Source organism: Dermacentor silvarum, chromosome 2, assembly GCF_013339745.2.
Source record: "Dermacentor silvarum isolate Dsil-2018 chromosome 2, BIME_Dsil_1.4, whole genome shotgun sequence".
Lineage (NCBI taxonomy): Eukaryota > Metazoa > Arthropoda > Arachnida > Ixodida > Ixodidae > Dermacentor > Dermacentor silvarum.
The window spans coordinates 4400737-4427249 of NC_051155.1; the positions used below are offsets into that span (position 1 = coordinate 4400737).

Sequence of the window (26513 nt, forward strand, 5' to 3'; positions counted from 1 at the left end):
AACTGTGGACGTTAATGCGATTACCATTCAAGCAATGCAAAGACACACTGTATTGCTTAATTTAGAATCGATGATATTTCCATTGCTTGGACCACATGCGACATACACTGAATCCGGACACTTTCCTATGACACTCGCTCGCCAGGGTCGGCCATGCCGCATGACGACGATGGGATTACGATTCGGAAATAATGACGAGAGTATAAATACGGCACCGTGACGTCTCACGACGTGACGACTGTATAACCACTAAAAATGACGACGACGGTATGACGAGAATCGGATGACGAAGCTGGAATTACGCTATGAATCACGAGGACCGTATGACAACAAATGCATGACGACGAATGTATGACGATGGCGACGATCGCATGACAACAGCGGCGTAATCACGATTGAATGACGGCAGCATGATTACAATGAAATAATAAAGGAATGGCGTCGATGGAACGAAGACGGTGGTAAGACGACATGGGATGACGATTCTGAATTTAAAGATAGATGGTTCGGTAACACAATAAGCATGCTGCCCTTGTACCGACCGTGGTGGTTTATATGATATCGTGTCGCGCTTCTAAGCGCGAGGTCGTGAGATCAAATACTGGCAACAGCAACCGCATGCAGATGGGAGCGAAATGTAAAAACGACCGTGCAATGGGTGGGCATTAGCAAGCACCTCAGGTAGTCAAAAGCCCTACAGCGTGCCTCATGATCACATCATGGTTTTCACACGGGAGAGGTTCTACTCAATTCATGCTTTCTGTAAGACAATATTCACGCTTTTTTGTTTTTGCCGTCCTGCTTTAGGATTCCTCATCATCATCAGCATACATTTATGTCCAGCGCAGGACGAAGGCGATCTCCAATTACCCCTATTCCAACTTGCGCCTGCAAATTTCTAAACTTCATCGCCCCCCCCCCCCCCTAGTTTTCTGCCGTCCTCGACTGCGCTTCTCTTCTCTTGGTATTCATTCTGCAACTCTAATGATCTATAGGTTATCCATCCTATGCATTACATGGCCTGCCCAGCTCCATTTCCCCGTCTTAATGTCAGCTAGAATATCGGTTATCCCCGTTTGCACTCTGCATGATCCACACCGCTCTCTTCCTGTCTTTTAACGTAGGCCTAACATTTTTCGTTCCATCGCTCTTTGTGCGGTCCTTGACTTGTTCTCGAGCTTCTTTGTTAACCTCCAAGTTTCTGCCGCATATGTTAGCACCGCTTGAATGCAATGATTGTAGACATTTCTTTTCAACGACAGTGGTAAGCTCCCCGTCAGGATTTGGCAATGCCTGCCGTATGCACTTCAACAAAATTTTATTCTTCTGTAAATTTCTTTCTCATGATCAGGGTTCCCTGTGAGTAATTGACCTAGATAACGTACTCCTTTACAGACTCTAGAGGCTGACTGGCGATCCTGAATTCTTGTTCCCTTGCCAGGCTATTGAACATTATCTTTGTCTTCTGCATATTAATCTTCAACCCCGCTCTTATACTTTCGCGGTTAAGGTCCTCAGTAATTTGTTGTTATTCGTCCCCAGTGTTGCTGAATATGACAATGTCATCTGCAAACCGAAGATTGCTGAGATATTCACCGTTGATCCTCACTCCTAAGCCTTCGCAGTCTAAAAGCTTGAATACTTCTAAGCATGCAGTGAATAGCATTGGAGAGATTGTGTTTCCTTGCCTAACCCCTTTCTTGATAGGTAACTTTCTACTTTTCTTGTGGAGAACCAAGGTAGCTGTGGAATTCTCGTATACCTCCTGTACTCCTTGATTACACAATGCCTCTATGTCTGTTGGTATCTCTACTAAGTCAAATGCCTTTTCATAATCTATGAAAGCCATATAGAGATGCCTGATTGCATCCGCAGATTTCTCGCTTACCTTATTGATGGAATGGATGTGATTCATCGTAGAATATCCCTTCCTGAAGCCAGCCTGTTCTCTTGGCTGGCTGAAGTCAAGTGTTGCCCTGATTCTATTGTAACTTATCTTGGTGAATATTTTATACAATACTATAAGCAAGCTAATGGGCCTATAATTCTTCAGTTCTTTAACGTCTCTCTTCTTATGGATTAGTATAACTGTTGGTGTTCTTCCAGCTCTCTCATACACTTGAAGTCGTGAGGCATTGCGCATAAAGGGCCGCAAGCTTTTCAAGCATGATATCTGCTCCATTTACGATTATTTTAGTTCAATTAAGAAAAGACTTCAAGCCAATGTTTTTACAGTATGCCGATACATGTAAGGCAGGTTTCCATTTAATGCGTTGGTGTGCTGACGCTCATTCACGCGGTTGCCAACCAGCCCAATGCATGCTTCCCCGCACGAGAGTGGGATGACGCCGCCAATGGCCCAAAGTAGAAAGGGGTACAGAGCAACTATCAGTGAAGTGACGATGTATTTCATCATGCCACCTAATGCCATGCGTGCGCAGGTGGTGTTATGTTTTGCTTCCAATAAACTTAGGTTGTCATACAGGAGCGCTCATCCTGTGTCCTCTTTGCGTTACCGTCGCTTTCCGCACTGATTTCAAGTATGCATTCATTCCAACTGGCTACTTTACTGCAATTCTTGTTTAACGAACTCTGTATTACGTCGGCCTTTTGAGCTCACAAATGCTGACGTGCCGTCGTCCATCACCTCCAATCTCGGCGACTTGGCACCGATTCATACTATCGCATGCGTGCGAAACAGACAGACGAGAGGAGAATGAATGGTCGATACGAGCGCAAACTCTCAACGGGTATTTTTACTGAAGCGACGATAATTGAATGAATCCTTTTAAACGGGGAGGTGGCTGGTGCCATCAACCCCAATTTTTCTTTTTTGTCAAATTCCCTCCCCATTTTCTTACCAGAAAATAAATTCCAAGCATCAAAGTTTCTGAGCCTTTATTGGGATAATTGCTTTTGTACTCCTCTGTTGTTTATGGTCTCCCTGCCACCAAACTTCCAACCGCATTTTAAAACCTTGGAGGACGCTTAAGCTTCGCCTTTCAACAGTGGAACGCGATAGCATTCTAAGATCCCTGACTCCTCCTCACGCTTCCCGCCAACTGCCGCTTATATAACCGTAATGTTGGCCTGCAAACGCTGGCGGCGAACGCTATGCACGAAGGCGAGCTTTCTGGTTCTTTTTTTTTTTTCCTTTTTCCCACACGGCGGGATCCGGCGCTGCCGCGGATGCGCTGCGATGAGCGCCATATGGATGGTGTTGCTGAAAACCGAGTGGGGCGCGCCCCTCCCACAAAGACAGACCTCAAATGGTAGCTGGAAAAGGGGTTTGTATTACAGTTGCCACGTAGCAGATTTACGTTTTCTCGTGTATTAAAAATACAATCCGACGCTATCATGTCAGTAGGTTGTGTGTAAGTTGTAATTTGTAACGTATTTTACTTTCAGAAATTCAGTTGCTCAGTAACGCCTATACGCCACGCAGGAGGCCGGCATGGTTATAGGGATGATTTTTCGCTCACGGGACACCAACGCCGACAAAGACAAGGGATTTTGTGCGACACGGGACCCTTAACAATATCGTGTTAAATATTACTAATGCGGACAGAGAGAGAGAGAATAAACTTTAATCAAAAGAGCACGCGAGGGTAGGTAGCTCATCCGCTCTGCAGTGGGTTGTCCCCTCAGTCCAGGAGTCCAGCGGCCTTAGCTGCTCTTCTCGCTTGGTTGACCAGGTTGAGCTGGTCCGTCGAGTCGGAGCTGGACAGCGCTGCCTCCCATTGCCGTGTGCTGGGGTGTGTTGTGGGTGTGCGCTGTGGTGTGCTTGCGCAAGCCCATACCATGTTCTAAAGCGTTGTTAATTGATGGCAGTGTGGACATTTATAAGAATACAGCGCAGGTTGTATGGCGTATTAAAGACTCAAACGCGGATGTGTGTTTGTTTTCGCCATATTATAGCTTCCTCTCGCGTCAGAGCATAATGCGGTGGCGGTATTGTTCTTTGTGAAAGGTGATAGTGTTGTAGGATGTGCGTGTAGTTTAATGGTATGGGCTCTGGATAGAACTACGTGGCGCGGTCATCTCGCGGCTCCCTGTACGCATGCGCTCGGGCGTAGGCGTGTGCCTGCTGAGTGCCGCGTAAGGACTCAAGCCCCGGAGTGCACACGATTGGTATGTATGGTGGAAGCTGGGGCGCTTCATTCAGCCCTGGAAATTTTGGGCCTGGAATAATTTCTGCATGCCGTTTAAGAGTCCGTCAGAACTATGACGCAATCCCAGTGCGGTATCGTCGTGATGGCTAAAGCCATCGCTAGTTCTTCTGCCTCCGCAGTGTTTACTCTGGAAACCGACGACGCATTTATTTCGGTCCCGTCATTGTCGACGACGCTGGTGACGAATGCGGTTCTTGCATTGCTGGCCGCGCCTACGTACAAGACATTGGGGTGGTTTCCATATTTTCTCGCGAGCGCCTGCGCTCGGGCTTGTCTCCGTCCGATGCGGAAGTTTGGGTCCATGTTCCTGGGAATCGGTGAGTCGTGCATAGTGCGCTGGTCTTCCATACGGAATATCGAAGACGCTCCAAGAGGCAGCGTCCCGCTGTTGTTCGTAGTAGTCTTTCCTTGTGACTTACCAAGTGGGCCTCTATGATGGTTGTTGTACACCCCTGTCTCCTCGAGGCGAAAAGTAACCGTTCCGGGTGGGAGTGCGAGCTCTTGCTTATACGCCTTGCGTACCAGCCGGCCGAGTACCTCCACTTCCGCGTTACTGAAATATAAATATGGTGCCGAGTATGCAGTGCGGCTCACAATCAGAGCCTGCACTAGTCGGATAAGGTCCTGTTCTTTGAGTCCCCTCTTCCGGCTAGTAATTCGTTGAATCATACGCAAGATCTGCGTGGTCGTGTGTTGTAGCTTCAGCAAGGCGTATTTTCCGCCCCCGTCCTTTTGTGTGTGTAAGCCGAGGATACGAAGTCTGTCTACCTTGGTAATTTCTCTAGGACCTATTCGCAGGTGGATGGTTGGTGCCAGGGCTGTTGATCGTCCTCGTGAGCACTTCTCGATTATGAGGAGCTCCGACTTCTCCGGCACGCATTGCAGTCTGCATGTCTCCGCGTAGCTTGCTACGGCGTCTACTGCCTCCTGTAATGCCTCTCGTTGTTTTCCTATGGACCCTCCAACCGTCCATATCGTGATGTCTGCGTGCAAGGCATGCCTGATCCCCGGTATTTTCTCGAGTTGGGCTGGGATTTTCATCATGGCCACATTGAAAACTGTCGGCGACAGCACTGCTCCTTGGGCGTTCCTCCGTTAGGTGTGTCGATTCGCTGTGACGTCACATTTCCCTGCCCTATTGTGGCTGTGCGATCTGTGAGAAAAGCCCTCACGTAGTTGTACGTTCATCGGCCGCAATTCGTGTCACTGAGATTGGCTATTATGGCTTCGTGCCCCACTTTGTCAAAGGCTCCCTTTAGGTCTAGTGCGAGAATTGCTTTTGGGCAGCACGGCGTTGCTGCAGTCAGTACTTCCTCTTTGAGCTGCAGAAGCACGTCTTGCGTTGACAAGTTGGGCCGAAAACCAAACATCGTGTTCGGCATCAGTTGACGTTCTTCGAGATACGTCTGTAGCCTGTCTAAGATAACACGTTCCATCAAATTACCGAGGCAAGACGTAAGCGAAATGGGTCTTATTTTCTCCAGGCAGGGCGTTTTTCCTGGCTTTAGTATCAGCGTAATCTCCGCATGCTTGGATTGCGGGGGTAAAGTCCCGCTGCTCCAGTGCGCATTTAAGAGATCCAGTATTGCCTGCACGGTTGAATAGTCCAGGTTACGTAGCACCTTGCTGGTGATTCCGTCCTTGCCAGGAGTGGTGCTTCTAGTGAGTCTTGCGATCGCTCCTGTCAGCACGGAACGCATTATTTCCCGGTTGAGCTCGCTGTTTTCCAGTCCGGCGTAGTTAGCCGCTGGCTTTGCACCGAGTATCGGCTGGCCAATGTATCTACTTTGTAAGGCACAGAACAGCTGACCATCTGTGCCTCCGAAGTTGCGCAGTACTTGGCTCATCATGTGTTTGCTTTCTCTCTTGCTCTGGGTCGGATCTAGGAGATATCTAAGTACGGCCCACGTCTTCGCAGTGCCCAGCGTTCCTTGGAACGAGTTACAGAACTGGTCCCAGTTTTGTCTTGGAAGTTGGTCTGCGTAGCGCTCTGCCTCGTCCGTTAGTTTCGCGATGCGTATTTTTAGCTTACGGTTGTGCAGCTGCCTTCGCCATCTTCTAAGCAGACTGTGGCGCGCTTCCCCCATGTGTAAGAGACGCGGATCCACTGCCGGATTGTTCGTGGTGAGTGCAACCTCCTTGGAGTGTTCGGCTACCGATTCCTGCAGTTCTCTAACTCAGCCCTTGAGATCAGTTATCGCTTGGGCTTCTTGAGTTTCTCTATCGCTCCGGAACTTTGCCCAGTCCGTGATTTTGGTGGAGCCTACCGAGATGTCGAGGATCAAGTGGTCGCTCCGTAGCGTCTCGTTAGTGTTTTCCCACTCGACGTTCCGAAGTTTTGAAGCGAGCACAAGACCGGGACAGGTGTTGCGGGTCTTGCTGTTGCCTACTCTCGTTGGATATGTCGGATCTGTCACTATCTTAAGTCGGTGGTGTTGCATGACGTTCTACAAGATTGTTCCCTTTTTGGTATGTCTGACGTACCCCCACGCCTCTTTCGCCGCGTTGAGGTCACGTAATATGAGGAAGCCGTTTTGCTGGACCAAGTTGTCTAGGGGTCCCAGCGTTTCCTTCGGCGAACTTTATATATTAAGTATAAAAATACTCAGTGTTTCCCCGGCGCTGCGGCAATATATTTCCGCGAAAACGTGATCGATTCCTGTGTCCGCATAAGTGTGGTCTATTGCAGTGAGGTGTTTGCTCGTGAGTGTGGCCGCACGTGCTTCTGTTGTCGCATGTGTGATACCCGGTGTTTCTTGGTGATTTCCCTGTTTCCTGCAAGGCTATTATATCAGGTGATGTGTCTTGTTTGGCAATGTACTGCAGCAGCGTCGCCCTCTTGCGAATGAAGCCACGACAATTCCACTGCCAAACGGTGATGCCTACATTTTGATCATTCGGTTTTCTGGCCATTTTGATCCTCTTGTAGCATTTGCTGGAGGGCTGCCTCTCTGTGAGGATAGACTCGCGGCTTCTTGTGGCGTTGATCGTTTACCAGAGGGGTGAAAACCTCGTGCAGTTGCGTTATCATCTGTCGGATCGCGTCGAAGCACTTCTCCATTTGGATATGTATCTCTTGGATGGCTTTCCTGTTTTCCTAAATACCTTTTTCGGAGGCTGTTACTCGCGCATCGATCGGTTGGGCTGTCGGATTCGGCTCGGGCGGCGCCTCGGTGTTCATTTCCTCGACGGTCTCCTGCACTACCGAGGCAGTGGACGCACGCGGCGGCGGCGGCGGTGGCGGTGTTCGGGGTTCGTTCGGGCCAACTTTTTTGCGCTGGTGGCTTGTTTCGGCTTCGTTCCTCCTTTAGCTGTGCGCGCAATTCGGCTATCTTTACGCGCAGTTTCTGCATTAGGGCCGCAAGCGCCTGTACAGTGTTGTTCGTGTTTGTCTCTGCGTCTCGTGATATTTGTATCTGTGGTTTGGTTTTGTCATTTTGTCTCTGTGACTTCGGGAGGCAGCGTTCTCCCCAGCTCACCTGCTGTTCCTTTGAGGTCACGTGACTCAGGGTTTTCGATCTAGTGCAGGGCCTGCTTCTGGACTTGGACCTCGTTCTGCTCTCGCACCTGGATCTGCTGCCGCCTCGTTGTTGCGATGCCGTCTTGGGTCTGGACCTGGACCGAGATCGGGATCGCTGTCTGCGACCCTTGCTCGGTTGTTACGTCTTGGCGTTGTCTTTGTGTGCCTGTTCCTTGCGTGGCCTGTGCGACGTGCGTGGCGCTGGTAACAGTCTCTGGGGCATTCTTTCGACGCCGTCACGTGATCGCCGTCGCACAACAAACATTTCAGTTTGCAGTCGTGTCAGTCACTAGGCTCTGCTGCACCGCATCTTTCGCAGGTGGGTTTGTCCGGGCGCGGGCAAACGTCGGTTCGATGCCGCATTTGATGGCACGCGGTGCTTACCTTCACCGTGTGTCGATATGGTAGGCAGCGTAGCATGCCTACCCTATGCGGACACGTTTGCTTTCTTCCTGCTATCCCTGAACCCGAGGGCTATAAGGAGGCCAGCAGCGCCTAAACCGAAAATCGGGTAGATATCTTTACATTCTAATAAAACATACCCAATACATACCCCAACCTGCATCACCTAAACAGAATACACCCCACAAGGTTCATTGACGAGTGCCCGTGGTGCACAGTCATCATCATCAGCAGCAGCAGCAGCAGCAGCAGCCTATGTTTTATGTCCAATGCAGGATGAAGGCCTCTCCCTGCGATCTCTAATTACCCCTGTCTTGCGCTAGCGTATTCCAACTTGCGCCTGCGAATTTCCTAACTTCGTCATCCCACCTGTTTTTCTGCCGTCCTCGACTGCGCTTCCCTTCTCTTGGTATCCGTTCTGTAACCATAATGGTCCACCGGCTATCCATCCTACGCATTACATGGCCTGCCCAGCTCCATTTCTTCCGCTTAATGTCAACTAGAATATCGTCTATCCCCGTTTGTTCTGTGATCCACACCGCTCTCTTCCTGTCTCTTAACGTTACTCCTAAGATTTTTCGTTCCATCGCTCTTTGTGCGGTCCTTAACTTGTTCTCGAGCTTCTTTATTAATCTCCAAGTTTCTGCCCCATATGTTAGCACCAGTAGAATGCAATGATTGTACACTTTTCTTTTCAACGACAGTGGTAAGCTCGCAGTCAGGATTTGGAAATGCCTGCCGTATGCACTCCAACCCAATTTTATTCTTCTGTAAATTTCTTTCTCGTGATCAGGGTCCCCTGTGAGTAACTGACCTAGATAAACATACTCCTTTACAGACTCTAGAGGCTGACTGGCGATCCTGAATTCTTGTTCCCTTGCCAGTCTATTGAACATTATCTTTGTCTTCTGCATATTCATCTTCAACCCAATTCTTACACTTTCTCGATTAAGGTCCTCAATCATTTGTTGTAATTCGTCCCCATTGTTGCTGAATAGGACAATGTCATCTGAAAACCGAAGGTTGCCGAGACATTCGCCGTTCATCCGCACTATTAAGCCTTCCCCGTCTAAGAGCTTGAATACTTCTTCTAAGCATGCAGTTAATAGCATTGGAGAGATTGTGTCTCCTTGCCTGACCCCTTTCTTGATAGGTAACTTTCTACTTTTATTGTGGAGAACCAAGGTAGCTGTGGAATCCTTGTAGATGTTTGCTAAGATATTCACGTATATCTCCTGTACTGCTTGATTACGCAATGCCTCTATGACTGCTTGTATCTCTACTGAATCAAATGCCTTTTCATAATCTATGAAGGCCATCATACAGTCATACCCACACTAAAACACATCACATGGGAGTGTCCCACGAGGCCTCCGCAAATAGACAACCCAATAGTACTCAAACCTCATGAGGAATAGGCAGTGGGAAGGCCTGGCTTGCGAACGAGGGCCGGGAGAGCCAATTGACTCTTCTGGACCAAGCCCAGCGAGCCGCTCGTGCCAGTGGAGCCCTGGAATAGGGGCCCCAACCAGCGTGCCTTGTTTTATTTATTTTCAATAAAGTTTTTACTCACTCACTCTAATAAAGCATGTCGCATCGTTTCTCTCGCTTTACCAAAGCACGTACGTGCTTCTTAGGGCCCATTCACACTTGCGACTAGGCGAGGTCGCGCGACCAATTGCGACTGGCGACCATAAAACTACTCAAGACGAACGATGTTCACACACAAATGCGACCGACGAGTCGCTAAACCAAAATGTATTACGATATGCCATTCACGTCTGCTTGAAATGTCATCGCCGCGTAAAATAAGCGGCAGCGTATATGGACGTCCTCTTCCTTCGCATCTGATTGGTTCAGCTGTTCTGCGACTGCGGTCGCGCGACTGAAAATTCGAGCAGTGAGCGACTGGCCCGAAACGATGGCATATCGAGAAAAGCGACCATTTGCGTCTACTTGCGACTGGTCGCTTTGCGACCGACTTGGTCGCGCGACCTCGCCTAGTCGCAAGTGTGAATGGGCCCTTATTCCCTGGTGCACAGCAGCCATCATACTTAGCCTGAACATGCCTTAGCTGCCTTCTTTATTATGCAGCGAGGGGTGCTTGTGATTTCCGGGTGGCTTGACTTGAATATCCTAGCTTGAAGCAAATCCCTTTCGAAAACCTAATGTTTGCTCCTCACTAACAATATTTGTCCAAGTTAAACCACTGTAAACTTGTTTTCGACGTTCGCATTATGTCTCATGGCGGCTGTACCTCATTATTTAACTACGCGTTCTAAGGCATCCAAATGTGGCTTCAAAAAGTAAAGACCTTTCCTTTGAGTTATTACAAAATGTTTCTCTCCTGATTTCGTTTCCACCTCTTAGGTGAAATACACATACAGCCTGTTTCCTTTCGGCCAACTGGCTATACGAGTGAATTGTATGCAATCTACGTTGTCTTCAACTGTCTGGTGTCCGTCCATCTTGTAAACGTTTTTTGTAGCGTTAGCTACACTGGCCTAGCCAAGCCCGTTTCGCGCGGCACATCAAGAGCCGTGCTGCGCATGCGCAAGGATCAGTGATGTCACACGGCTTGCGCACCGGAGCCACCGGAGCCGGCACCTCTCGCGCACTCCGCCGCCGCCGCGCGCGGATCACCGGCGCCGGTCTGCGCATTCCAGAGGAGTGACGTCGTAGCCGTGGTAGACGCACTGGCGCCGGCACGCGCTCGCTGTGCAGTCGCCGTCTGACACTGCGCTGGAGCCGCTGCGCTTCTGACTGGCGTTTGCCAGTGTGGTATAGCCATGGAGAAGGAGAGCGCAAATGCTGCTCTCCTGGAGAAGCTTGACTCTTCGGATCCCGAAGTAGTTGCCTGACAATTAGCGGTTGAGCGTAGGAGGAATGAATACATGTGCCACATAATACGTATACCGCGTGTGTGTCATTGGAGCAGCAGTAAGCATGACAATCAAGCTAATCCTTGGCAATCTAGACTACAGCACTGCACGGGCCGATTTTTGCGGCCCGAGCCCGGCCCGGGCCCGTTTTTACATTGAGCGGCCCGCCCGAGCCCGATCAAAATTTTTATGGCGAGACCCGGGCCCGGAAATAATCTACGTTACCCGCCCGGCCCGGCCCGCCAACCCTTTACCTTAAGCCCGAGCCCGGCCCGAGCCCGGCTCGAAACCAGCCCGAACGCGGCCCGAGAGCGAAAAATACATGTTTTTCAGAGTTGAGAAGCCCGAGAATAACTCGCAGAAAGCCCGAGCCCGGCCCAGGCCCGCGTCAAAAAACCCGAGCCCGGCCCGGGCCCGGGTGAAAAAGCACACGCCGTGCCCGAGCCCGGCCCGAGCCCGTGAAAAAACTGCTCTACCCGGCCCGGCCCGGCCCACGGGCCGGGCCGGGCCCGGGCTTTCGGGTAAGCCCGAGCCCGTGCAGTGCTCTAATCTAGACAACCAGGAAAGCTAAGAATAATCAGCTGAACCTTTGCTAACGCTACGTATATCCTGGCATAGCCGAGCTAAGCCACTGCAACTTTTTTTTTCTCTGGTGTGTCCAATCGAGCTCCTTTACTTTTTGGTCTTAGTTCTTTTATCAGCTAGACGGGAAGCTCGTTAAACCATGCGGCTGTACGCTTAGGAATTTTATCGTCGAAATTTCTCAGCAAGAGCTCTTTTTCCGCCTGGTTCTTGTTCATGCTCTTTTTTATCACAGAGTCCACCTCGGCATTGCCTTTAACTGATGCGGCTATTATGTTTCTGATGTTATTATATTAAGAATTATGATGATGATTTGGCGGCATCCCCTTTGAAATGGGGCGGTGACAAATAGTCACCTAGCCCGCTTGAGTTAATAACGTATGCTATACATGCTTTTTATTCTAGCATTTTTGCATACATGTCTGTAATATTTTCTCTCTTCCTCAAAACTTCTCTGTCTGGCTTGTACCACAACCTATGCATGTAACAGATCCGGTCGCATCAATCTCTTCCCTGCTTTTTTTTCCACCACTACTCGTAAATGTATCTTTCTTATCTCGACTGCTGACCGGCTGATGCTTCCGTCCACTTTAAATCCAAGTGCTTCAGGAAGCTGTACGTTACCTACAGGTGTCACTGGGTGAATCCGTTCGCATTCCAATAGGATGTGCTGAGTGGTCTCCGGATTTTTGCTGCAGCATACGCATCCCTCACCTAGTTCCGAATATTTCCACCGGTATGTTTTTGTCCTTAGGCAACCACCTCGAGCCTCAAATAGCAAGGCATTTTCTTTCGTGGTGTCGTACAGAGTTTTCATTGCAATTTCTTCAAATTATTGTAAATATCGGTGGTCTTTTTAAATACGGAGCATTTCTTGATGAACATTTGCCACTTTGACAATATCTATCTATCTATCTATCTATCTATCTATCTATCTATCTATCTATCTATCTAGCCGCCTACGTCTTGGTGCACTCATGGTCGTTTCGTAAACTTGGTATTTACCAAAATTGGCATACTATAACAAGAGTGTATGACGAACAAAAATGATCATCCTTCAGTGTTTCCTTCACTTAGTACCCTCGTCAGAACCCACGTCAGAACCCATTTCAGTGGTTTTTGAATGTTCGTGTTTTTTCGCGGGGTCATTGTCATTTTAGGCGGCTGTTTCATGACCTACATGACACGCACGTCATGACATGTCATGACCTATTATTTATGTTTTCATGCACTCTTATCATACTACGCTAATTTTGGTACCTACCAAGATAACGAAACGACCATGAGAGCACCAAGACATAGGCAGCTGTTTCACGACCTACATAACAAACATGTCATGACCTATCATTTATGTTCGTCATACACTGTTGTCATACTATGCCAATTTTGGTAAATACCAAGTTAACGAAACGACCATCAGATCACCAAGACGTAGGCGGCTAGATAGATAGATAGATAGATAGATAGATAGATAGATTGATTGATAGATTGATTGATACTAGCAAAGTGGTAAATGTTCGCCAAGAAATGCTTCGCATTTAAAACCATTGAAATGGGTCCCGAAGTGGGTACTAAGCGAAGAAAAAGGCTAAAGGTTGATGGTCGAAGTCATAGTCATAAGCATGACTAAGTCTTTCGCCTTAAGGTCTCTTAGGCCTAGCTAAAGGGACTCCTGAGGAACTCATGACGTGAATGTCATGACAGGCGTGTCATGTTAAGTTTTCCATGTCGTGTCGTGTCAAGTTTTGATAAATTTTGATGTCGTGCAGAAAAGTAAATATTGGTTTTTTAATGTTAATTTCAACACTGTTAGTTTTATTTTTCAGATGTATAGTTTTGGCATTGTAAGCTTGTCGCATAGGAAGATTTTTTGTTGCCCCTGTCAAAGTGCAATTATCGGGTACAGACCTCGTCAAGCCTTTTTTTGGGTTTTAGTCTGTGCCCCCAGCATTTTGTACATGCTATAATATACCATAATGCCGAAATAAAATGAATGAATGAATGAATGTAGGTCATCAAACAGCCGCCTACTGGTGCTCTTATGGTCGTTTCTTTAACTTGGTAGGCTACCCGCACACTGCCTCGCATAACATCGATTTCCACAGGGCGTGGGATCTGCCGACATTCCCCCCCCCCCCCCCCCCTTTCGTTGCATCTAATTCACTGTCTCTGTTTCGCTGACTTTATTTCTGATGACTCCTGGTTTTCTATTTACACTTTCAATTACCCTGTACTTGGTTGCCAACTTTTCTGACCTCGTCCTCCATTCTCTGTCCACGCTTTTCAGGTACAGATACTTGCACACTTTAGCCACCCATTTAATTTCGTCCCTGTTTCTGGGTCTTCCTTCAAAAATAATTTTGCTCTGCGCTTCTCTGACTTCAAAAGAGGCCAAACCATATCACCCTGCACTGCATAATATGTGGTTTTACCATGGGCTTCCAAAGCCAACTGGCCTACTAATCTTTGGTTAACCTCCAACATCGACCGGTTATCCGATTTTAAAATGGTATTTGCGAACGCTAGCGCGGGCACCATTACTCGTTTCCAGATTCCACGCACCACCTCATACTTATTGTGGCACCACAGTGCTCTGTGTTTCATTTTTGTTGCAATTCCACTTCCCCTTTATTTTCACATTTGCTTGGTGGGTGCTTGAGTGAATCTTTCCTTGATCGTTTATGTATAGGCCGAGGTTGCTTGACTATATGTATGACTTGCTGTTGAATTGGCACCACGTAATTACTCGTCTCTTCAACTGTTAGCCTGTAGTTGGTCAGGATTTTTCATGGCGGGCTCACCCGGAAACAAGCGGCAGCTGGAAGGCATTCTGCTTGAGTTTCCGCGTAATAGAATTATGTTTTCTCATATATTCGAAGCGCGATCATGACTGCAGGTTGTGTGTAGGTCGTACATTACAAATTTTTTAGCATATTTTATTTTGACAAATACAATTAGTTCAATAATGCACTTGCGCTTGGACTTAGAAGAGTGACGCAGCACTTCCGCGCACGCTATACATCCACTTTCACAGGGTGGAATGGAGGCGGATTTTTTCAATTCAATTTTTATTCCATTTTCACATCAGAAAATGGAGGAGGCCTGAAAAAAAAAGTGAATCTTTATTCACTTGATGGTAATTCGGGCCCCCCCTTGCAAGGCAGACAGCATAACATTACATGTTATTTTTGACATAAAGAAACACTGAGTATGCTTAATCACAATACACAGAAAAAACGCCATAAAAGCACATCAAAATAAAAAGCCAAGTACAATTGTTCACTGGTATACACTACTGCAGTCGAATGCTCTACCATTGAGTTATACCCCCTCAGTAGAAAGAAAACTTGGCATAGGACAAGGCAATATGTATGCCCTGAAAGATAAGCAGGGTAATATCATCAGCAATTTCGATGACATAGCAAAAACAGCAGAAGAATTCTATACTGACCTGTACAGTGCCCAGAACAGCCAAGCTACTCTCATTCGAAGTAGTGATGAACAGGATATAGAGGCTCCTTCTATAACTAGCGATGAACTTAGAAGAGCCTTGCAAGACATGACCTGGGGATAAGCTGCTGGAGAAGATGGAATAACAGTCGATTCAATCAAAGATGGAGGAGATACGCTTGAAATGCTTGCGGCCCTTTATACGCCATGCCTCACGACTTCAAGTGTACCAGAGAGCTGGAAGAACGCCAACATTATACTAATTCACAAGAAGGGATACGTTAAAGAATTGAAGATACATTAGCTTGATTTCAGTATTGCATAAAATATTCACCAAGATAATTTCCAATGGAATCCAGGCAACACTTGACTTCAGCCAACCAAGAGAACAGGCTGGCTTCAGGAAGGGATATTCTACGATGGATCTTATCCATGTCATAAATCAGGTAATCGAGAAATCTGCGGAGTACAATCAACCTATCTGTATGACTTTCATAGATTATGAAAAGGCATTTGATTCAGTATAGATAGTAACAGTCATAGAGGCATTGCGTAATCAAGGAGTACAGGAGGCATACGTGAATATACTGGCAAATATCTACAAGGATTGGTTTTGGCACGTAAAACCCCATAATTTAATTTTTTTTAATCTACAAGGATTCCACAGCTACTTTGGTTCTCCACAAGAAAAGTAAAAAAATTGCCTATCAAGAAAGGGCAAGGAGCCACAATCTCTCCAATGCTATTCGCTGTATGCTTAGAACTATTCAATCTCTTAGACGGGGAAGGCTTAGGAGTGAGGATCAACGGCGAATATATCAGCAACCTTCGGTTTGCAGATGACATTGTCCTATTCAGCAAAAATGGCGACGAATTACAGCGAATGATCGAGAACGTTAATCGATAAACTGTAAAAGTGTGATTGAACATGAATATGCAGAAGAGAAACATAATTTTCAATAGCCCGGCACGGGAAGAAGAATTCAGGATTGCCAGTCAGCCTCTAGAGTCTGTAAAGGAGTACGTTTATCTAGGTCAATTTCTCACAGGGAACCCTTATCATGAGTAAGAAATTTACAGAAGAATAACATTTTGTTGATGTGCATACGGCAGGCATTGCCAAATCCTGACTGGGAGCTTTCCACTGTCGTTGAAAAGAAATGTCTGCAATCATTGCATTCTACCGGTGCTAACATATGGGGCAGAAACTTGGAGATTAATAAAGAAGCTCGAGAACAAGTTAAGGACCGCACAAAGAGCGATGGAACGAAAAATATTAGGCCTAACGTTAAGAGACAGGAAGAGAGCGGTGTGGAGCAGAGAGAAAACGGGGATATCCGATATTCTAGTTGACATTAAGAGGAAAAAATGGAGCTGGGGAGGCCATGTAATGCGTAGGATGGATAACAGGTGGACCATTAGAGTTACAGAATGGATACCGAGAGAAGGGAAGCCCAGTCGAGGACGGCCGAAAACCAGGTGGGGTGATGAAGTAAGGAAATTTGCAGGCGCAAGTTGGAATCAGCTAGCGCAAGACAGGGGTAATTGGAGATCACAGGGAGAGGCCTTCGTCCTGCAGTAGACATAAATATAGGCTGCTGATGATGATGATACACTACTGAAGAGACACGAAAAGCTGTCTCACTGCTTTCCTGTTCATAGATGCAATATCAATTTCAGGTTCTAGCAGGTAGTTTAAACTCACCGCGAAGAGTGATGTTGACGCTGTTGAGTCCTATGTGGATGCCGACCCGGGCGGAAATGCGGTCAGCCGAGAAGGCACGGTATGGACTAGACACCACGGCACTGGCCACGTGCCAGTCACTGCCGTAGATGCAGGCTGAAAAAAGATGGCGAGCTGTCAGTGGTTGGATTCGTCAACCTTCATGGATGAGCACGCGTCTAAAGTAAATGAAGTTGCGTGCGCGAGTCAGTTCTGTGCAGTGCTTGCACGGCGACATTTGGCGGAGTTGGTCAAACATCCACAGGGAGTATCTAGAAAATGTGTAGCTTTAAATATTACCATAAGAATGGTGCGGGAAAATGCGGTGTTCCGAGTTTCTCCAGTGACGGCTTCTACTAGTCCTTGTAAGAAAACGAGGCTGCTCTATTCAGCATTCCACCGCTAATCCTTCAAATAGTAAGACATGTTTCTTAGGGGTGGGCAGCGCTACCCGGACGAAGGCCAGAGGAAGAGGCGATACCAGCGCTGATTTGTTATTTTAGAACAAGTGAATATATATACCCAAAATGTGAAAATGTGACGCGTACAAGCGGTGACAGGTTCTCGGCTTATCTTACCATCCAAAAATTTAGTTTTTTATCATGCAAAGAGATAGAGGTCTGCCTGACGCATGCGCCTGAGTTTACATGCATGTAGTAGGCTTCTACAATCTCGCGGTTGATTTGGTTTCTCTTTTTATACAGTATTTCAGCTTTTTCAAACACGGGTTTGCATGGGCAATTTTAAAATGCGCGGCCAGATTTGAACTTCCTTTCGGTTTCGATCAGCTGCTGGGGTGGTTCCCCTGATCGCAGCTGATCGAAACCGGAAGGAAGTTTGCAGTCATTCCTTATGTACATCAGATGGGGCATTAGTTAAAAAAGGCAGCCATGAAATAAGGCGTTCAAGTTGTTTTTTTCTGCTAAGAACTCGTTAAACAATACTTGCCCAAGTTTTAATAGAGCTAAGCAGGAGTACAAGGCCATTTGCCGTATCAAGCACACAGAACAGCCCATGGCATGTGCAGTGGGAGTTATATACGTCATTCCACTTTCATGCGGCAAAAAATATTATGAGTAGACGGGGCGCTGCATCAACATTCGCCTCAGCGAGCACCAAGCCGCTATCAGAAATTCAATCAGTTCAAATCTGTCCGCGCATTGTAGAAACTTCTTATGCAAACCCGTGTTTGAAAAAGCTGAAATACTGTATAAAAATAGAAACCAAATCAACCGCGAGATTGTAGAAGCCTACTACAACTCAGGCGCATGTGTCAGTCAGACCTCTATCTCTTTGCATGATAAACTAAATTTTTGGATGGTAAGATAGGCTGGGAACCTGTCACCACTTGTACGCGTCACATGTTCATATTCTGTGTATATATATTCACTTGTTCGAAAATAATAAATCAGTTGTCAGTCAGCGCTCGTATCATCTCTTCCTCAGTCCTTCGTCCGGGTAGCGCTGCCCACCCCTACGAAACATGTTCAGTTACCATCTCGCCCAGCTTGCTGTGTTAATTCAATGCAAGACATTTGCAGGATGGTGCACAGTGAGAAGAAAAACCAAGGTTATTGAGAAAAGGCGCCATGATTTCATGGATAAATGCCATGAATGAGATATATGATGTCACAACTGTTTTCCTTTCTTCATATTTCGGTGCAGTTCACTTTAGCTCTGCATGAAACTGTCCTGGCAGACGTAAACTTGAAACGACTGCGCATTTGCCCCTCTTTCCCCATAATACAGAAACATAAAGATTATGCATGTGAAATGCACATGTTGAAAGTTATGTGAAGCGAAGCTTTAGTTACCATCAAATGGTGAGTAATAAAGGAACTGTCTACCGTTTTTCAAGGACCTTCTTTTTGGTAGCGCAATAGGAAGCCTACCATTTGGAGTGTCGAAATGTGCAGTGGTTTCTCTGGAAAGCGAGTAGAAGAGAGTTTTTCGAGCTGCGTAGTCGCATCCTAAAACTGTCTACGGACGCCGACAACACTGATTACTGGACGCGATGGCTATCTTGGATGCTTTATGTGTCAATGCAACACTCCGTTCACCCTGACTATGTTTGTTTGCAGAAAGCGGCGCCATTCTTCGACATTGGCTATCTAGAAACAATACATAAATGACTCTCTCACTTAAAGACGTTAGCAGAATCGCGTCTCTCTCTCTCTCTCTCTCTCTCTATATATATATATATATATATATATATATATATATATATATATTGTAGCGAAGAAGACTCGCGCTCTCGGTGTTCGACGCTCGCCTGAGACGGTCGCGTTTCTGAGTCGTCAATAAACCGCATTACATATTTGGTGGAGGTGCTGGGTTCTACTTCCCCAACCCTGGAACTACGCAGTCGGACACTGCAGGCCATCATGCCTGACGACGCCAGCCAAACAACACCTCCGGCATCGCCAACATTGATTTGTCCTGGCTCAATGCGTCAACGCGATCCTCCTATCTTCAGCGGCTGCGACAAATACGACGTCGAAGATTGGCTCTGGATCTACGAGCGGGTGAGTGCCCACAATAAATGGGACGATGCTGCGAAGCTCAGCTACGCCAACTTCTATCTGACAGGTGTCGCTAGCGTGTGGTACCACAACCACGAATCCGACCTTCGCACCTGGTCAGATTTCAAGGCGCGCATTACGCAAATGTTCGGTCGCCCTGCGGTGCGGAAGCTCCGTGCCGAAGAGCGCTTGCGCAGCCGTTTCCAGCAACCCGGTGAAAACTTCACCAAGTACATAGAAGATGTTGTGGACTTTTGCAAGCGCCTCGATCCATCGATGACTGAGTCTGACAAGATCCGTCACGTGATGAAGGGAATCGAAGACGACGCATCCCAAATGCTCCTCTCCAAAAGCCTGCGGACCATGGTCGAGGTTGCTGAACTTTGTCAGAGCTACGACATTTGTCTTCGCTACAATATATATATATATATATATATATATATATATATATATATTGTTACGCCGAGAAGCGTTTATTGAAATCTGCAGGGCAGATGAAAAGGAACGGTTGGCGTGTTGCAAGCCCGGCACAAAAGCAACCAGCCGAACATCGTCTTCTTTCTTCACCGACAGTCCCCGTGGTCATTCGCGCTGTTTCTGCCCTCTGTTATGAGAGCTCGTGACATTTCCCCGTTGGCAGACGAAGCCCGCCGGGCAAATCAGTCAGTCGTTCGTGAATTGCAAGGCTTCAGGCGGGCAACGTGAGTGACTTCGGTTTTGGCCGAGTGTCGTCCAGTGCTCGTGAGGCGTGCGATTCGATAGTTGACCTCGCTGACGCGTTCAAGTATAACGTAGGGCCCAACATAGTGGGCCAAGAACTTCTGGTACAAGCCACGCTTCCGTAAAGGCGTCCAGAGCCACACAAGGTCGCCAGGATCGAAATATACATGTAGGCGCCGACCATCGTAGCGGACCTTTGACCGGTCCTGCGAGGCCAAGGTGCGTAGCCGAGCAATGCGTCGCGCCTCTTCTGCTCGACAGAGGACCTTGGTAATAGAGTCATTGTCATGAGCGAAGTAGGGAAACATGGTGTCGAGTGTGTAACGAGGCGGACGAGCATAAAGGAGGAAGAACGGTGAGTAACCGGTGGTCTCGTGTCTTGCGGTGTTGAAGGCATAGGTGACAAAAGGTAGGATGCTGTCCCAGTTCTTATGTGCGGAATCGACATACATCGACAGCATGTTGGCAAGCGTTCGGTTGGTACGTTCTACCAGACCATTGGTTTGTGGATGGTATGGCGTCGAGTGGCGGAAGTTAGATGAGCACAGACGAAGGGTCTCTTCGACAACGTCTGCAGTAAATTGTCTCCCACGATCACTGATTATAATGCGAGGAGGCCCATGTCGGAGAATAACGGAATATAACAAGAAAATAGAAACTTCTGTTGCTGTTGCCGATGTCAGCGCTGCCGTCTCACAATAACGGGTGAGGTGGTCTACACACACAATAACCCAACGATTGCCATTGGAGGATCGTGGGAAGGGGCCCAGGAGATCTATGCCGACTTGTTCAAAAGGGGCGCTGGAAGGCGGAACTGGCTGAAGTCGACCATGCGGTGTGTTTGTAGGTCGTTTGTAACGCTGGCATTCGGTGCAACTGGCGACGTACCGCTCGGTATCGTGACGCATCTTGGGCCAGTAAAAACGTTCTTGAGCACGGTAGAGTGTTCGTGTGGATCCCAGATGACCTGAAGTGGGATCGTCGTGCATGGCACATAGCACTTGAATGCGGAGACTCTTGGGCACAACTAAAAGGTAGCGCGCACCAGTGGTCGAGTAGCTCTTCTTGTACAGGACGCCGTCACGTAGGCGAAAACGGCTATCTTCTAAAGGCTCGTGTGCGGCCGCGAAGAGTGGCTGCAGGCTCTTGTCCTTCTGCTGTTCGGATATGAAGGTACCCATATCAGGAAATTCCGGAGATACAAAAGCGATGTATTGGTCGAAGTTGTCAGCGTCGCATTCAGTCGTCGGCAATGGCATCCGAGAGAGACAGTCAGCATCAGCGTGCCGTCGACCGCTCTTGTAGGAAACAACAAAATCGTACTCCTGTAGGCGGAGCGCCCAACGCGCAAGTCGACCAGAAGGGTCCCTCAGATTCACAAGCCAGCACAGTGAATGATGATCCGTGACCACTGTGAAGGGGCGCCCGTAGAGGTATGAACGAAAGCGTTGCACCGCGAAGATGACCGCCAAGCACTCTTGCTCGGTAACTGTATAATTGCGCTCGGAGCGACTCAAAGAGCGGCTAGCGTACGATATCACGTGCTCGCTTTCACCAATGCGCTGAACAAGCACAGCGCCGATGCCAACACCACTCGCATCGGTGTGAACCTCTGTTGGTGCTGAGGGATCGAAGTGGCGAAGAATAGGCTGTGACGTCAAGAGAAACTTTAATTGACGAAACGATGAGTCGCACTCTGCGGTCCACTCAAAAGGAACGCCTTTCTGGAGAAGGCGCGTGAGAGGATGGGCCACGTCAGCAAATCTGGGAATGAATCGGCGAAAGTAGGAGCATAAGCCTAAAAAACTTCGCAATTGTTTGACACTGTGAGGTTCCCTAAATGCCTCTACAGCCACAGTCTTTTGTGGATCTGGTCGGATGCCTTCTTTATCGACCTGATGTCCCAGCACAATAGCTTGTCGCTCCCCAAAATGACACTTCTTTGAATTGACGACCAGGCCAGCCTTCTCCAAGCAGTTCAGCACCAACTCCAGACGCTTGTTATGCTCACTAAATGTTCGGCCGAAGATCACAACGTCGTCCAGGTAACACATGCAAACTTCCCATTTCAAGCCACGCAGTACAGTGTCCATGAACCGTTCGAACGTTGCGGGCGCGTTGCACAGCCCGAAAAGCATGACGTTAAATTCAAACAATCCGTCGGGCGTTACAAATGCAGTTTTTTCCTTATCCTCACTGTGCATAGGAATCTGTCAGTAACGTCACCGCAGATCAACAGAGGAGAAGTACGAGGCCGCATAAAGGCAATCGATCGCGTCGTCTATTCGCGGAAGCGGGTACACGTCTTTTTTGGTAACGTTGTTTAGGCGTCGGTAATCAACACAGAATCGCCACGTACCATCTTTCTTTTTCACCAATATCACTGGTGCTGCCCAAGGGCTACATGACTCTTGAATGACTCCTTTGGTTAGCATTTCTTCGACTTGCTCACTGATTATCTTGCGCTCTGCGGGCGACACGCGATAGGGTTTTTGTCGAATCGGTTGAGCAGATCCTGTGTTGATGCGGTGGCGAGTTCTAGACACAGGGATCGATGTCGGGCCGTCATGCTGCGTGAAGTCGAATACTGAGGAATGTTTCACAAGGAGCGCCACCAACGCATCGCGCTTATGGTCACTGAGCGATTTAGCGACCATGGAGACGAATTTTGAGTCCACAGGGCGCATGTTACTGGCTTCTGCTGTGTCCGGAAGTTCTGTAAGCACTGCCATGGGTATCGGCGAGTCTTCGTGAAATGTGGCCAGCTTTAAGCCTTGAGGCAGCACCGCCGCTTCAGTAGAACAATTTATCGCCCATAGTCGTGTGCGTCCATTCAGCACCGATACCATGCAATGAGGAACCAACACGTTTTTCTTTAGGCAGTTCACATGTACAGGGTCCACTGCAGCATCAAGCGGGTTGCGAGTAGAACAAACAACTGAAACACCCATCGCGGATAAAGCGGGCACAACGGTATCCTCGGAGACGCAAAATACACTCTCTTGGTTGGGTGAGTTTTCCAAGATCACCGATAAAGCACTTTCGCCCACACTGAGTTCTCCCGTGCGGCAGTCAACATTTGCACCACACAGCTGTAAAAAGTCGATCCCTAGAATCACGTCGTGGGTGGAACGAGGAAGGACAATAAACTCAGTGTTAAAAACTCGACCACCTAACGACACATCCACATTGCAAACTCCGACCGGATATAATGAGTCACCACCCACTCCACGAAAACTTGTGCTCTGGTCCCAACAAAACATGACTTTGCGTCCCAGAAGACTTTTAAACAGCACGCTCATGACGGAAACAGTTGCACCCGTGTCGACTAAAGCCATGGTAGACACACCGTCAATACACACCTGAACCCTATTCTTCAGCATGAAAACAGTTGGAGGTATATATATATATATATATATATATATATATATTGTGAGCAGAATGTTCATCTGTCATCTTCTTCACCTGTATAGAATCATCATCTCTGTGAGCATCAGTTTCGTTCAGCGCATGGCTCAGCCGAATAAAAGATCGATGCACGCATGCAACAACCAGGGGAGACGTACACTTCGTACATTGACGACGTCCTTTCCCTTTGCCGCCACGTCGACGCGGAAATGAGTGAGCCCGATCGTGTTCGACACATATTAAAAGGGATTGGACACGTTTCGTTTAACGCACTGGCGGTCAAGAATCCCACTACCGTGGACAATTTCAATGCAACTTGCCAGCATCTGGATGCATTAAAAGCCATCCGGTTACAGTCAGACGTCTGTGACAAGTGACCTTCTTCGGATGCCGATTTTGGCACGTTGAGTCGGGCTCTGATGCGCGAAGAGCTTCAAGCACAAGGCCTGTCGTGCTCGGCGGTTCCTCATGATCACTCTTTGTCCACTGGCCTACGCGACATGAAAGACGTGCTGTCCTCAATGGTTTACGCTGTGAGCCCTGACCCTCCTACGCCGCCAACCCCGCCACCCACGTACGCACAAGTTGCTGCCATGCAACCCGCCGTTACTCAGCGCGCCCTTCTGGTTCCTCAGAACAACGTAGCAGAATTTACACCCCGTGCACCTGTCCCAGCATTTTACGCCCCCTGGTGCTCGTCCCGCCCAATGTGTTATTATTATGGCATTCGGGGCCACATCTCGCGGCTATGTCGAAAGCGCCAGCAGGCCGAACGCCGCGGCTATGATGCTTAGAGACAGGCATGTGGTCTCCTCCGAGTGTCCATACCAGCACCGCCCTTCGACACGTACTTCTCCCCACCCGGTCCACCCGACGCACCTCGAAACTACCGTCCAGGACGCTGCCGATGTCCTTCCCTTCTCCGACGCTCAAAATCCCCACTGCAGCCACTCACCTACACCTCTCACTACCGCTCGGAAAACTAGATGATGCAGTTTTTGGAGGGCAAGCTGCATCGCTTGGACAAACAACACCTCCAGAGTGCCCAGCCAATTTGTAATTAGAGCGTGCTGAAGATGTGCCTGTTAATGCATTAGTTGACACGGGAGCCGCTATCTCTATTATCCATGCCGATTTGTGCTATCGTCTACGCAAGGTCGCTATACCTTACAATGGCACTCCTTTACGTAGGCGTGAATAACCTGCACAATAAAGCAAGCCTACAAACTCTGCAGTTTGCCCTACGTCATGGGTTACACGAGCACCTAGTGTATGAAAAAAGGCAAGCTCACCACCACGCGCTCGAGAAAGGACACGACATTGTATTTCAGTGGTTTCCACCGAGGCAATTGTCGGCAACGACAGCGCAGATGAAGCTGCTCACTCGGCTCATCAAAAACATCAGCGGGTGCCTATACCGCTCTTAAGAACAGACTCTGCGCGGCAACTTCAATCACTTGCTCGCCACATCACACTTCTAAGATGGAATTCACCAGGTTTCAGCAACTCATGCTTGCACCCGCTCGACTCTAATTTGCGACTTCGCCTGCCACCTGGACTCTCCCGTCGCGAAGCAACTTTACTGTGTCGCGTGTGGTTGGGCGTCGCATTTACAAATTCCTATTCATTCCTAAGAGGAATGACTAACAGTGCGGCATGCAATTTGTGCAGGTGCGATGAGACTCTAGAGCACCTTCTGTGTCATTACCCATCCTTTGACGCTATACGACGGACTCTAAAAGCTCACTTGAAGAAAAAACCGCTTAAAACAGACGAGTACGAAAAGAAGACAGGTACAACAGACGGGCGCTAACTTCCAACTAAATTTTATTTGAGGAAACAAGGTTTATATACATGAAAAAATGAATTACACCTCCGTGACGTAATGAACTCCCTCTCGCATCAAAAAGGCAATCTGTGTCGGCAAGTGCCACTGACGGGCAGCTAATGCACATTCCCCATGCCCTCGCAATGTAATAAGCTTCTAATACCTCCCGTTCAAGTCTATCTCCGGGACATTCCAGAAACTTGGTGTCATAAAGGTTCGGACAGCATTTGTGACGTTTACAGTTTTCAAGCAAATGACCCCGCGCATGGTTATTTACGGCCCAGTTGTGTTCTCGCCCCCTTTCATTGCAACAACGCCCCGTTTGCCCAACATATACCTGCTTGCAGCTTAGGGGGATTTCATGGATAACATTTCCAGTGCAACGCGTGTTTCTTGGAGCATGGGTCAGGTTTAGATTTTGCCACCATAGGGCATATCTTGGCCAGTTTACATGGCGCACTAAAGACAAGATTAACATTGTGCCTCTGCGCATCCTTCTTGAGCTTGTGGAACACCCTGTGCCAATATGGGATTGCTTGTACCCTCCTCCCGTCATCTGGTTTTATTGCGATAGCAATTATATGGACACTTCAACCGGATTTCTGCCGTCGGCGTCGCCATCGTCGTCGCCGTCGCCGTCAGGTTCCCTATAGATAAAATCTTCGCCGCGCGCCGTATGCCCGAGCGGAAGCGTGCGGGGACGCGCGCTATCACGGAGAGCGAACGCACTCAATCCACTCAATCTCCCACGCGCAAGCAAGGAAGCAGGAAGCCAGCGCCGGAGGGAGCGGGGGGGGGGGGGGGGGCGCACTTCTACTCTAGCCAACAACCACGCTCCGTCGCTCGTCCGCACCGTCTCTTATCTCCACACGGCTCTGACCTTTATGCGCCGTGCATTCGCCGCTCACTTTCCGTTGAAGCGATAGACCGCACGTACCTTCGCCCGCTGCGGCGTATGCTTGCTGCCAGCGTTTTGACAGTCGTCTGCAGTCATTCAGTGTGATCTATTCGTGATTGTTTGTTTGTGCGCGCTCACACCACGCTTGTTCATTCAGTTAGTAATAGTCGGGCCACATTTCCAACGCACGCTACGCATGCAATGCTGCCCGGATCGGCAGTGCAGCGCTACAGGTGTGTCCCTTCGCACGCGCTGCCCACGGGAAGCGCTTCCCATCAACACCATCGTTTCACACGCGCCTTCTCGTGGTCATCGAGTGTCTCTTCATGTCGGTCTACTTACGCCGCAGCACGCCTGCTTACTTAATCAGCTCATGTTTACTACAATTCATATTGCTACCAAGGCC

At 48.3% G+C, this 26513-nt stretch overlaps 1 protein-coding gene across 1 annotated transcript in view; it reads right to left on the reverse strand.

The window, feature by feature from the left end:
- Window positions 1-26513, reverse strand: part of LOC119441292 (dual oxidase maturation factor 2) — a 509715-nt gene that overhangs the window by 253638 nt on the left and 229564 nt on the right. Inside the window, exon 3 of the mRNA XM_037705914.2 lies at window positions 16714-16848. Within this exon, the coding sequence (XP_037561842.1) occupies window positions 16714-16848 (135 nt within the window). The remainder of the gene's footprint in view (window positions 1-16713; window positions 16849-26513) is intronic.